General features: G+C 43.3%; 1 protein-coding gene across 1 annotated transcript; it reads right to left on the bottom strand.

Annotated features, from left to right (window-relative positions):
- Positions 1-1268: 1268 nt before the first annotated feature.
- LRRC69 (leucine rich repeat containing 69) lies at positions 1269-13725 on the bottom strand (the record flags this gene model as incomplete). The annotated part of the gene is made up of 8 exons (XM_081116504.1): positions 1269-1570; positions 2565-2744; positions 4988-5089; positions 7392-7463; positions 8508-8703; positions 10587-10659; positions 11932-12058; positions 13543-13725. The coding sequence occupies 8 exons, from the start codon at positions 13723-13725 to the stop codon at positions 1451-1453; spliced, it is 1053 nt and encodes a 350-aa protein (XP_080972630.1). The 3' UTR covers positions 1269-1450.
- Positions 13726-13969: the final 244 nt, after the last annotated feature.

Raw genomic sequence — 13969 nt, 5'->3', positions numbered from 1 at the left:
TAATCGAGATCAACTTACTGAGCCGTTTTCCTCAGTTAGCTCCGGTTTACTTCTGTCACTCACTTTTAATGAGTTCCTGTGACTCATTTTTACGTTTGCTTTGCGTTTCAGTTTACAGTGCGTTCTCAGCTAATGGGGCTTTTGGAGAGCTCCTCGAGGCCCGGCTCGTCTCGGTGGGAACTGGCTCCTGCGCTCCTTGGAGCTGAGGGCCTCTCAGCTGCGCTCCATTGGCTCAGCTTCCCCAGTGTGCCGGAGCAGCTCCGGTGCAGACGGGAGTGCGTCCTAGAATGAACTAATAAAAGGCCAGTTTAGGAAGGTAACATGATAATATATGGAACATGAGAATTCACTCAGCTTCCTACCGGAAGATCCACCACATAGTTTATGAATAAATGTATTTCTGGCGGGGTTTAAATGTAAAGTGATGATTAAATTTCTCGCTTTTCTGAACACACAGCAGAGTGTATCAAAACTGCCTGGAGGATTTCTTTAATTTGCTTTCTTTTTTTTTTTATTCTCACTCGAGGATATATTTCTCATTGCTTTTCAGAGAGGGTGGAAGGGGGGGAGAGAGAGAGAGAGAGAAATATCAATGTGAGGGAGACACACCGACTGGTTGCCTCCTGCACGCACCCGACGGGGGCCTTGGCCGGAATCGAACCTACGGCCCTTCAGTCCGCGGGCTGACGCTCTAACCACTGAGCCGAAACAGCTAGGAAGCCCGGAGGATTTGTTGAAACGGGCTGCTGGGCCCTGCCCCGGTTCCGATTCAGGAGCCTGGGGTGGGGCAGGACGGTTTGCATTTCTAACAATTTCTCCAGTGATCTGGATGCTGCTGGACACACTTGCAAAAACCACTGGTCTATGCAATCCATACCACATGTTTTTATAACTTCTTTCTCTACTTCTCTGTTTTCCTTCAAGGAAAAAGAGCCAAGAACAACAAAATAAAGTGATGTTAGGAATGACCAAACCAGGATTTCTAGCCTTTTACTCATTTTTAAACAGAATGAAGGTTTTATCTTAAGTCCATAAGATGTTAGTGCCTTTTAAGAAATAAGAGCTCAGCTGGGTTATACAGATGTGATGCAATGGTCTCACACTAAAAAGTGACTCTCTTCCAACTACAAACTGCGTCTCCATCAAAGTCTCTTCATACTAGAAAAGGCAGGGGTTGGACATGCGATGACAGGCAAAAATAAGACTCACTAGTCACACAGATCTTAATCATTCCATTTATTATTTTGTTTTCAAGCCAAAGAAGAAAGAGCTCACCTCGAGTCTAAATAATCTAGGAAGGTTATAACGCCTACAGTGGGATATTTGCAAGGAATTGTTTTTCTTCCTCTAGCTTAATGTGTTGACAAAGGAGAGACGCAGCCTGATCTCACGAGGGCGTGATCGGACTGCGCAGAGCTGGCAGCCCGTCACGCGGGGCTCTGAGTGAGTCTCACCTGCTCTGCACCCGAGCGATTCCAAACCAGTTAGGGTCGCGCTGATTGAAGCATTTGTAAGAACAAATGAATACGGGAAGAGGCAACAGCTGTAGGTTTTTGCTTGTCTTCCAGTTCTAAAAGGTAAAGATTAGGAAGAAAGTTAAGACATTGCTCAATAAATAGTTTAGAATAAAATAAATACCAGTTTTCTCAGAGATTTCATAACACTGATTTCTAAAGGACACACTATACTATTTACGCTCGATCCACTATTGCTCTGAGCCGCTCTCCCTTCCCCCACGGAGCTGTGCCCGGCGGGGGTATCTGGGACTTCGCAGAGGCGAACAGTCCCCTGTTGGGGGGCTGGGGGGGGTGTCCCAGCCTGCAGGAGGGGAGATGGGCTCTCCCTCGCCTTCCTGGCACCGGCTGGCTGAACTGACAGAGCTGGACCGGCCTCCCCTCAATACAGTCACAAGGCCCAGCCCTTGCTGCTCTTTCTCCCCAGTAGAAGACTTCTCTGGGGAATTAAGTCTGAAAATCCCAGCTCTGGGCAGTGCCACGGGTCCAAGGACCAAGCAGGAGGGGGTATGAAATCAGCCCTGCACAGGACTCACATCTCTCCCCATCTCTTCGCTCTGGTCTCAGCAAAGTGGGGGCCGAGATGCGCAGCTCGGCTCCTGCTCTCAGCTCTCCATGCTGCAGGCCCCAAGCCCCCATCTGCCTGCTCCTGGCACTGCCAGAGGCTCCTGATGCACCCTGCAGCCCAGGGCAGCTGAACCGCGCCTGCAGGAACCTGCAGGCTGCACCCAGCCCAGCCTGCAGCAGGCCGCCTCAGGGGGAACCAGACTGGGGTCTCCCATAGAGACCGAGGCGCTTGGCCTTGGAGCAGAGACTGGTTTCCCCTCGCTGAGCGCCCAGCGTCATCTCCAGCCAGGGGGCCGCCGGCCTGAGCCAGGCTGGCCTGGGTCCACCCCAAGGACTCTTCAGAGGGCACTGGAGGGAGACCAGGCAGCCTCAGGGGCCAGGCGGGGGAGCCGACAGGTGAGCCAGGCCTCAGGGAGGAGAAAACATCCCATTATCCTAGAAGTCAAGTTTTATGCACAAATCTAGGTCGCGTGGGTCGCTTACCTGCGGTGGAGAAACGAACTGCACACAGTCCATCCACACGGTTAGAAAGGGCTCCCCGCAGACGGCACAGCGCCCCGCCCCGGCCAGCGCGCCCTGGGCCCGCGGGGAGCGCGCCAGGGCTTCCGTCAGGAGGGGGTTCTGCTCCGCCAGCTGGGCCAGTATGAATCTCGATGTTATTTCCTACATTAGAAACATATGGTTCCTCGAGAGAATTTTCAGAATCATTGCAGTAAACAAGGACTGTACAAGTATTCAGACTCAACTTGAAAACTGAGTCTCTCCTATTTACTCATGTCTAAATTCTTACTAAAATTGTGCATTGTGGACCAGTAGAATGTGCATCACCTGGAAGCATATTAAAACTCCACACTCTGAGATGCACTCCAGGCCTGTGAATCAGAATCGGCAATGAACAGGCTTCCCCAGATAAGCCCTTTGCACGTCAGAGTTCTGGAAGCATTAGTTTAAGTCACCCACTGCACTGAGTGCCTGACCAGAGCCACACTGGGCAAGAAGACAGACTTCTATTAACCACATCTCTGAATGCGCTCTGCAGTAAACCTGTCCGCACAGGTATGTCCAGAAGCTTCACGTAAGGTACCAATAATACTAGAATATTAAATAATGAAACAGGTGGTGAGGAAATATATATAAGCTGATTTCCATCATGACTATCAACTGCGGCTTAGGATGGCTTCCTATTTCCAATACTTACTAGCTCTGTAAACCTGGACGAGTTATTAACCTTCTGGGACTGTTTATCCATACAAGGAGAGCAAGAATGGTACCTGCCTTTTTAGGGTCATTGGATGATTACATCAATTCATGTCCATTAAGTGCTTAGGACAATGCCTTGCTCAGAGTAAGCTTAAGTGTTAGTTTTTATTATTATTATGAAATAATTTAAGAAGAACAAATAGGTTATAAGAGATTAAACAAATTAATCCCTGTAGTTTTTTAAATTATTTTCAATTAAATTTCAAATAAGGTTTTTTTCATACAGGAGTAGAAAATAATACTGTTTATGGAAATATAAACGGACTCTCTGGAAGGGAATTTGAAAAGAGCTAGCCAAACTAAAAGACAGCAATTCTTTAACCAAGCAATTGCACTTGTGAGGGTAATATGGATGTAAGAAATTTGCTATTAGGACGGTCACTGTAGCTGTGTCTGTAAAGGCCGAAAAGCCAGAAAATTATTAATAATCTAAACAGCCAACAGGAGGAAAGTAGTTAAAAATATTACGGTGTAATATGCAAGAATATTATGCATTCATCAAAAAAGAGATCATAGATTTATGACTGGAAAATCAGTACTTTGGGGGGAAAAAACAAGTGTCTGAATAGTATGTGGAGTCTAGACTCATCTTTAAAAAAACAAACTAACTTCTGGATGGAAACTACTAGCATAATAAATGTCAGAGAGGGTAGTAGTAATATCTCTGCATACCAGATTTGTAAGTATTTTTATCAACTTGTATTTTTTTTTAATTTCTCTAGATGAGCTTGTATTAGTTTTGTAATAAATTTTCTTTTAATCAGTATGTCATTAAACTAATTTCAATTTTCTTCCTTGCTCATCTGTATTTCCTAGTTCTCTATATTAAACATACAGGGTGTCCTCAAAAATGTATACACACTTTGAATAATTGCAAAGGCAGTGTTTGTTAAAATACACTTCATTTTCAAAATGTAATAGAATCTACAAACATTATGTATATACATTTTTTGGAACACCTGTATATAAGCTATGCAACAAGGGAAAATGTTATTTATTAGGAAAAAACAAGATTAGTTGTGTCCTGCATCCAGGAAACTTGAATCCTATACAACTCTTGAAAGTCTTAAGACAATCCTGCATGTTCACTTTTAGACTTAAAAGGGCCTGAGATGTTCGAATGTGTGATGGAGACTCACACCCAAATGTTGGAAGATCTGCAACCCTTAACTCATCTATCCCCAAAGAAAACACAAAGAGTCCTCTAACCCGCTTCCCTGTTCCTTCTTGTAATATCACCAACTTATTTGACTAAAGTGGACATGGTTTCTGGACCATTTTCATTCATCCACTAAGACCGGGGTCAAGAGAAAGGGTAGTAGGAGAGGCAAGGACCCCAGCAAAGAACAAATCGAATGCACTCTTGGACGATACAAAAAGATACTCGGAAGGGGAAAGTAAAAACAAGTCACTCTCTTTTCATGCCACAAAATGGTTCCATTTCTCTGAACTGAGTCACTCTGGAAATCAGACAGGATGACATTCGATTCTACAAGCAAGTCAAGAGATTGTGTCTAGGTTTCACGCTGCCAGCAGACTGGGGTGACATCAGTCGTCTGCTGATTTGGCTGGACTACTTTAGAAGAAATGTCTTGAACACAAACCAGGCCTTAACCTGGAGACCTGTGAGTGAGCTGAGGCTTTACCTGCAGACTCCAGACGATGTTTTGTTTTACAGCTTGAACGGGCTGCTTCAAAAACAGTGGGTTCCCCTCACAGTAGAATTCCTTCAGCTTCAGATCTTGAAACTTGCAAAACAGAACAAAAACTGCGTTTTACAACAGAATAGCAGACTTTGCTCCTGAGGCTACATCTTCAGGAAAATCAGATCTAGAAGGCTTTGTTTAGGCCTCACATTCCGGTGAGTATTTTAACAGCAAGACATACTCCGGTTGTTAGAGGCAGAAGGCTCTGCGTGCCGCCATGAATGGCAGTGACTTTAGAGGTCACCGTTGACACCCCTTCCACTACACAGCCGAGAAAACTCTTAAAGAGCATGGAACGTTCGCCTTCCTAGACTTGCCCACTTGTTTACACCATCTGAGTTAGTCACTGAAGGGAAACCATCTCTTTCTACCAATGGACCATGACCTGCCCTGTCCAAGCAGAGCTGTACAGTGAGGATGCCTTATATACATAAAACAGATCTACTTAAGAACTTGGGCAGGAACTTTTGCTATAAATGACAGCCTCCCCTTTGTCTCGGCAGAACACAATTTAGGTTGCTGCCTGAATTTGTATCTACCGGCTGCAGTTCCTTTTTGCTCAAATAAATGCCTTTTATTCTTTGTGACAGTCTAAAATTAGTTTTGTTTATATACCTTAACCAAAGAAAATTACTCAAGACACATAGCAGCTAAAAAAAAAGTAACAAAACCCAAGATTTTGGAGAATACATTTATTTTGCTTGTCAAAATGCAAAGAATAAAAATTAGAGCACCCGCTACCTCAGTGCAAACAAGATTAGGGCAATTTGTTTTTAACCAAATTTGCAATATCATCAAATAGCCTGAAAGTTATTCTTACTCTATGTTAATTCGATTAATAGGAAATTCATCCAAAATAAATATTCAAAATAGAAACAATTATTTGTGCATAATATGTGTTCCTCAGAATTATTTAAAATTAAAATCCTTTCCTATATTAAAAAATGTACAGTAGATTATATGCCTACCTGAATCCTCTGGTCCTCTGCCTTTTCACTTCCTGTGTCTAATGAAACCTAACCATGGGTTATTGGTGCCACCAGCTTTTCCTGTCACTGCACCCAAGCAAATAAGTACTGTTTGCAGAGTCACACCTCAGGGCAGAGAGAAATCACAACAAATTCATAATCACCAACTTCTAATACGCCCTCAGTGGTTGCCAGAAATTCTACTCCAGTCAACATTCTGGTCAACATAACTCTACATTTTCTTCGCTGGTTCATCATTCTTTGCCCAGCCTTCATATGGTTTACTCCATCATCTCTTTTCACTTTATTTTCCATAGGCAATTTTACCCATGTGCATGACTTCAATGAAATCTCTATGCCAATGACTCTGGCCCCATACCCAATAGTCAACTAAGTAGTGATGTTGAGCATCTTTCATGTCTCTTGGCATCTGTATGTCCTCATTGCACAAGTGTCTATACAGGACCTTTGTCCATTTTTTAATTTGGTGGTTTGTCTTTTGTTGAGTTGTATGAGCTCTTTATATAGTTTGGAAATTAACCCCTTATCAGATGTATCATTGGCGAATATATTCTCCTATACTGTGGGTTCCCTTTTCATTTTTGTGATAGTTTCTATTGCTGTGAAGAAGCTTTTTAGTTTGATGTAGTCTCATTTGTATATTTTTTCCTTTGTTTCTCTTGCCCCAGGAGACATATGGGTGAAAATTCTGCAAGATGAGATGTCTGAGATTTAAGTCTTTTATCCAGTTTTGAATTCATTCTTGTGTATAGTGTAAGTTGGTGGTCTAATTTCATTTTTTTATATGCATCTGTCCAATTTTCCCAGCACCATTTTTTAAAGAGACTGTCTTTATTCCATTGTATGCTCTTGCCTCCTTTGTCAAATATTAATTAAACATGATGACTTAGGTCTATTTCTGGGTTTTCTATTCAGTTTCATTGATCTATATGCCTGTTCTTGTGCCAGTCTGAGGCTGTATGATTACAGTGGCTTTGTAGTATACTTCGATATCCTGTATTATAATCCCTCTAACTTTATTCTTCTTTCTCAAGATTGCTGCTACTATTGGTTCCATATAAATTTTTGAAATATTTTTTCTAGAGTTGTGAAATGTGCTAATGGTATTTTAATAGGAATTGCATTGAACCTAAAGACTGCTGTGGATAATATGGACATTTTAATAACATTGAGTCTTCCAATCCATGGACATGGTATATGCTTCCACTTGTTTGTATCTTTCTCTATTTCTTTGAGTCATTTGTATAATTCAAGGTTCTAACTACTACAGGTTATACTGGCTGTCCATATTTTCCTAATCCCAGTAGCATAAACAAAATTATTTTTCAATTATAATAGAAGTTGACTCTACTTACACCTGGTGGAAATATCTGAATGACATTTCCAGCTATGTCTAGGATTCTTAGATTTCTAAGATCACAAAATTCCTGTGTAAGAAAACAAAAGAGAGAGAAATTTTTAAGAATCTGTAAAATATGTAGAATCATAAATAGATCTTCTCTAAGTTTGAACTTAATGGTATTGACCATCTTTCCTAATTACCTGATCGATTCTTTAGTACATCTTCCCCAAGGAGATCACTGTATCCTGGATTGTCAGAGTCTTTGAATTTTCCATTTCCTCTGACCACTCCAGGGCAGCATAACATGGTGGCCAAGACTTAAGCTATTTGTAGGTTCAAATCTCACTTCTGACACTTACTGTGGGTAAACTTCTTAATCTCTTTGTACTTGAATTTCTTCATTTGTAAGATGGAATTGCTAATGCCAGCCTCTACTTCATGATTGTTGAATGGATTAAATAAGTTACTAAGTGCGTACTAAAGGGCCCAATACATAGTGAGCAATAGGTAGACATTACTATCATTAAAATGGAAAAAAACCTTTGAGAAACAGAAAACAGATGTAATCTTAGAAAGTTGTCTCTATTGACAATTCCACCATCATTTATTTCTTATCTCCCCTTTGTGCTAAAAGAACCCTTTCCTGTACAGTAAAGAAAAATCTGTTAGGGTCTGGACATGAAGAAAAAAATGAAAGCTATCTAGCATATATTCAAAAACCAGTATGTCCTTATATTTTGTGTAGTATATAGGGTTGCCAGATGAAATATAGATGGCTCACTTAAATTAAAATTTCAAACAAGCAATGAATTTTTAGTATTATTATGTCCCATGCAATATTTAGAACACATTGATACTAAAAAATTATTCATTGCTTATCTGAAATTCAAATTGAAGTGGGTATCCTGTATTTGTACTTACTAAACCTTGCATCCTTAGCTATGTGAAATAAACCAAGCTATAACCGTCCTTTGTCACAGGAATTTGGGAACTGACTACATCTAATCACAGGGAAAGCAAATGATGGTTTGTACTCAGATACCCAAATCTGTTCTATAGCCCCTACCAATTGTGTTGTAATGAGAGTTCTTCCCAAACAAAAGAAAATTGTGCTCCATGTTTTGCTTACCTCTGGCAAAACTTCAATGTTGTTCCTGGCCACAAGAAGCTTCCGGAGCATCTTCAAGAACTTAATCTCTTTGGGTATGCAAATGAGCTGATTGTAGTTAAGGTGAAGTTCAGAAAGCTTCCTTAGAAAGCAAAGTTCTCTAGGAATACTGGCTAGCTGGTTATGATTTATACTCAAATATCTAAGGCTTTTTAATCTAAAAAATAAACAAAGTACATGAATGAAACTCACAAAAATAAGCAAACCTATTGAACAGACACCATTTGTCAGAAGCCATGTGTCAATCAATCTTTTTATAGCTCATTTGAGCTTTGTTTCAGTCAACTGTTCACAACTACTGTGAATAATTTGAGCATAAAAAATCTTTGTTGTACCCCAGCTGGCATGACTCAGTGGTTGAGCATCTACCTACGAACCAGGAGGTCACGGTTCAGGGCACACGCCCGGGTTTCGGGCTCGATCCCCAGCAGGGGGCGTGCAGGAGGCAGCCGGTCAATGACTCTCTCATCATTGATGTTTCTCTCTCTCTCTCTCTCCCTCTCCCTTCCTCTCTCTGAAATCAACAAAGACATACTTTTTAAAAACAATCTTTGTTGTAATCAAACATTTGAAGATAATTTATAGTCAGGTGGTTTACATTAAAATTATTTTATGTAATTAAAACCTAGATTTTAAAGAAAGAAAATTCGATTTTCTCTTTGTGTGTATACATATTGAAGGGGAAGCCAGGAAACAAGGGAGGGCATAGACACGCACACATGTACGGATATCTGCGAACACATGCATGGATACAGGCACAGGTGTAGGTGGATAGTTACAGGTTATATAGCCTGTGCCAAACATTTGTGAGACCACTTAGTTCCTGTGGAAGATGCACGGATAGGTCAGACACAAACTCTGCCTTTATTTATATATCATGGTCTAGAAGGAAATATTACATAGATGCCACAGACGGGAAATCCGCCCACCCCAGCCCCCTGTGGCCCACGGGGCAGCAAGCTGACTGTGGAAGCACAGAAAAGAAAAAAGAAAAGAAAAGAAAAGAAGAAGAGAAGAGAAGAGAAGAGAAGAGAAGAGAAGAGAAGAGAAGAGAAGAGAAGAGAAGAGAAGAGAAGAGAAGAGAAGAGAAGAGAAGAGAGAAAAGAAAAGAAAAGAGAAAAGGGAAAGGGAAAGGGAAAGGGAAAGGAAAAGGGAAAAGGAAAAGGAAAGAAAAGATCCAGCCTAAGGGGTTTGTAACCATTGCTGATAAGCCAGGGGGTGGAGCGGAACTGGGGTCCGGGAACTGGCTGCCCCCCAACCATCCCGGTCCCCCTGTGGTGCATCCTAGTGGGAGCAGCTGAGTCAGTTGGGGCAGCTCTGCCAGCAGCTTCTTCCTACAGGAGAGCAGCACACGGAGCACACAGAGGACCCACAGTCTGCCCCGTCCAATCCACGGGAGTGGTTCCCTGAGGCAGGATGACAGGGTACTGGAGGGGATGCCCACCTATGGGGCACAGGAGAGTTTTGCACAGTTTAGGGGACACTGCCCCACACAGAGCTAGGCAACCCCTGCAATACAGGTAAGAGAAAATAAAACTGCCCCTTCAGCGCCACCCACTGGAAAACAAAAAAAGACCTCTGCTTATCAACTAAAACTTTTAAAAAGCAGCTTACATTTACACATGAGGGGCAGAGAATTAACCCATCAAACACTGAACAACCAAAATAACAAAGGAATTCCGAAAGGAAATAAAAAATCTCCAGAAAACAATCTTAAAGACATGGAAATATGTGATTTAGATGACAGAGTATTCAAGACTGCGGTTCTGAAAAATTCAGCGAGATACAAGAAAACACAGAAAGGCAACCTGACAAACTCAGAAATAAAATCAGCGAACAAAAGGAGTACTTTAGTCAAGAGATAAAAACTACAGAGAAAGAGCAAAACAAGCCCTGGCGCTGGCTCACCCCAGTCCTTCAGAGCCCCCGAGCTCCGGAGAAATCCCACAGGGACTGAAGCTGGGCCTACGGTTTCCAGATGGCTCAGGGGGCTGCAGGGGCTGAGGGTGGGCACTTAGCTATCACTATAAACCAAATTACCTGCCGATTTCTTCAGGAATCCGTGTGAGCTGATTATTGTTCAGGTTAAGTAGGGTCAAATTTTGCAGGCCATCTGTTAGAAAATAATTGGAGTCGCTTTAGCTGTATGTTAGAAAAGAACCTGTGGCCCCTTTGGGAAAAGCGCCTCTTCCCTGCAGACTGGAGGAGGGGCCGCGCCCAGGGTGGCGAGGGGGGAAACGCCTGGCTCCCCGCAAGGCTGCTCCCCGGGGCGGCGCCTCCAGCTGCCGGCGGCTTCGGGCCTGGCCTGTTCCCGCGCCGGGGACACCTTCTCGCCGCCAGGCTCCTTCCCGCGGGGCTTCTCTTTAGACTTCCCGCGGGCAGCACTCGGCCACGCGTGCCCGCTTCCCCCGCTGCTGGGCACACAGGCCCGCAGCGGCGGCGGTGACCCAAAAGCATAGGGACGTGTTTTACTATATACACAAATCCTACGTGCAGGGTGTTATGTAATGACAGGCCCTTGTCTGTGTATTGGCTCAATGTGTGGCTGCTCTGGGTAGTCACGAAAATGCTCAAGGTTCGGTCTCCTGGGCTTTGGATGCTTTTTTTATTTTATTACATTTATTGGGGTGACAGTGATCAGTAGGAACATACAGGTTTCAGGTGTGGGTTTCTGTGTTACAAGATCTGTATATTGCTCTGTGTGCCCACCACCAAAGTCCTATCTTCCCCCCCCGCCCTGTAGTAAGACCCCTTCGCCCCCCACCCCCTTCCCTCCGGCAACCACCCCGCTGCTGTTGGTGTCCATGAGCTTCAGCTTTATGTCCCACAGATCCGAACACTAAGCCAGGCTGTGATGCTCAGTGCCCCGGGCCGTGCTCCAAGCTGGCAGCCTGTCCCCCCGAGCTTCTCGGGGTCGGGTGGGTCACACGCTCTCTGAGAATCTCTGCAGCGGGGAGGGGAAGACACAGTCTCGCTTCTCATCACAGGCTCTCAGCTTCACATGCATGTGCTCCCCCCGCCGACACGGAACGCTTTCTCTTCTGAAGAGATTTTCTCTGACTTCCCAGGTATCCACAACTAGTTGAAAGTCCCATCACCGGGTTTCCACTCCGGCAGACTCAGGAGTCTAAGGCACAGTGACGCTGAAAGGCGGACATTCGCTAACACTAATGCTAGCTTATTTCCTTGGGTCTACATCTAAAGAAATGTATAACATAATAGTTGAAAAAGCCCCCCCAAATTCCTTAATTTAAGAGTAGTTTGTAAATAACTCCCCCCCAAAAAAGCAAAACATGTAAAATTCTTTTCTTTAGTTCCAAATTGTTAAATATAATAAGGGGACTAAGTGTGATACGGGAATATTGCTTTTCTTTGACTAACTTACCGCATGCTCCAGGTGCAAATCTATGAATTTGATTTCCAAATAAATGGAGCATCTTCAGGGATGTCAGGTACTTCATCTCCTCTGGAACTTCTTCTAAAAGGTTGTTTCCCAGGTTTAGTGCTGTCAACTGTGAACATACAGAGACTTAATGGACTCACATATTGTCTACTTTCAAAGGAGCAAAAAGAAAAATAATTAGGCCCCTTTGCCGAGATCCATGTAACCTAAGAAAACTTCAACATGATCATCAACAATTATTTCACATATACCTGAAATTATCTTAAAAAATAAAGTTCATTTCTATTCATGTTAATTAAAGCACAATTTAATTTTCAATTAAAGCACTTCATTAAAATTGTATTACAAACCATTCCAAAGGTATTTAAAAATATGATTCACTTATAATTCACTTGAACGAGTCAAGCATATCCCAACATTGTGACCCATAGACTCAAAACCATTAAAAATCAGCAAAGGAGCTAATTTCCTGAAATCAGAAATATAGGCAAAGATCTGAGGTCCTCCCGTCTTACTGCTGCCAGAGGAGGCATTTCCTTCAGACCGATGGGACTTCCCTAGCACATGGACGCAGCCAAAGGTGGCGCGAGGGCTGTAACATCGCTCTGTGCGATCACAAAACTCAGAGCGACCCCTGAGAAGGTAAGGCAGGGCTGGGACACCTGCCCTCCAGGCACCTGTCCTGCTCATGACGGATTGGTGAGACCGAGACGTAGGAAATGGTGCACATAAGAGGAGTTAGAAAGATCCTCCTTGGCCCAGGATTGTTTCCCTAAAACCTGGTATTTTTTTCTTTGATGTGAAATCAAAATGTACCTCCTGAGATAGAGTATTTTCTTTCACTCCCAAACATAATTTACCGTTCGGATTTCACTACCAGCTCCTACTCCAGGATCTTAATATTAAAGTGTAAAAGAAAAGGAATCATGGGCGTTTTGACAATAGGTTGATATAATGCAAGAAAAATTAATAAGAAGAAAATGCAGGCAAGTTATGTTTATATGTAAGTGTCACTTGGTATTTGGTATGGAAACATGTTAATGGTTTAAATTAATATTAAGTAGACATAGATTTATTTACAGTGGAATTACCTGTCCTTAGAATTTGTGGAAAAGGTTTTGCTTCTATACACGCTTTCCTCTGAGACTTACCATTTCCTGAAAACAAAGGGCCTGATTCTTTGTAAAGGTGAAGTTAAAATATACAGATATATCTTGTTTCATTGCACTTTACAGGTGTGTTTTTTACAAACTGAAGGCCAGTTTGTAACAAAAGGATTACAACTTCCTTTTTTGCAATTTTTATTACGTGGTCTGGAACCAAACATACAATCTCGCCAGGACATGTCTATATTCTTGCAGCCATTCTTATTAAAACACACACACACAAAAAAAACCTTACTCCAGAGTGTGTAGCTACGTTAGTTTCCTATTGCCAGTGTAATAAATTACCACAAACTTAGTTTTCATTGATTTCAGAGAGGAAGGGAGACGACCCACTATGTCTTCAAGGAGCTAGATCTCCACCCATCAAAGCCTATTGTTTTCTCACTTCTTTTCGATCCTTAATCCAAAAACATAACCTGTTCCTCACCTGGGTCAAGGTGTTGACCTGGGAGCACACGGTGGGGATCAGGTTATTCTGAAGGTCCAGGGTCTTCAGGCCGGGCAGTTGCCCCACCGTCGGGGGGATCTGGGTCATCTTCTTGCCGTTCAGGGTGACGATCTTGGTGTTCTTACCGCCCTTCACCGCCCTGGCAAACAGCTTCTCAGCCATGGGCGCTGGAGAGAGGAAAGGGGGGCGGTGAGCACAGGCATCGGGGTCCCCATTGTGTGTCTCAGAACCTTTCATCGCGGAACCGCCGTCGCGGAAACCAAGGGGTTCTGGGGTCCGCCCTGTTGGGTGCGGGAGGCGGCCGTGTCCCGAGGACGAGGCAGGCGGGGAAGCAGCCGATGCCGGGGTCGGGGCGGGAGAGAGACGAGGCGAGCCTCGGGGGTCTCACGGTAGACCTGGCAGCTAC

Source organism: Miniopterus schreibersii, assembly GCF_964146895.1.
Source record: "Miniopterus schreibersii genome assembly, chromosome: 17".
NCBI lineage: Eukaryota > Metazoa > Chordata > Mammalia > Chiroptera > Miniopteridae > Miniopterus > Miniopterus schreibersii.
Note: the sequence above shows the minus strand (reverse complement) of the source record. Positions and strands in the feature narration are given on the sequence as shown.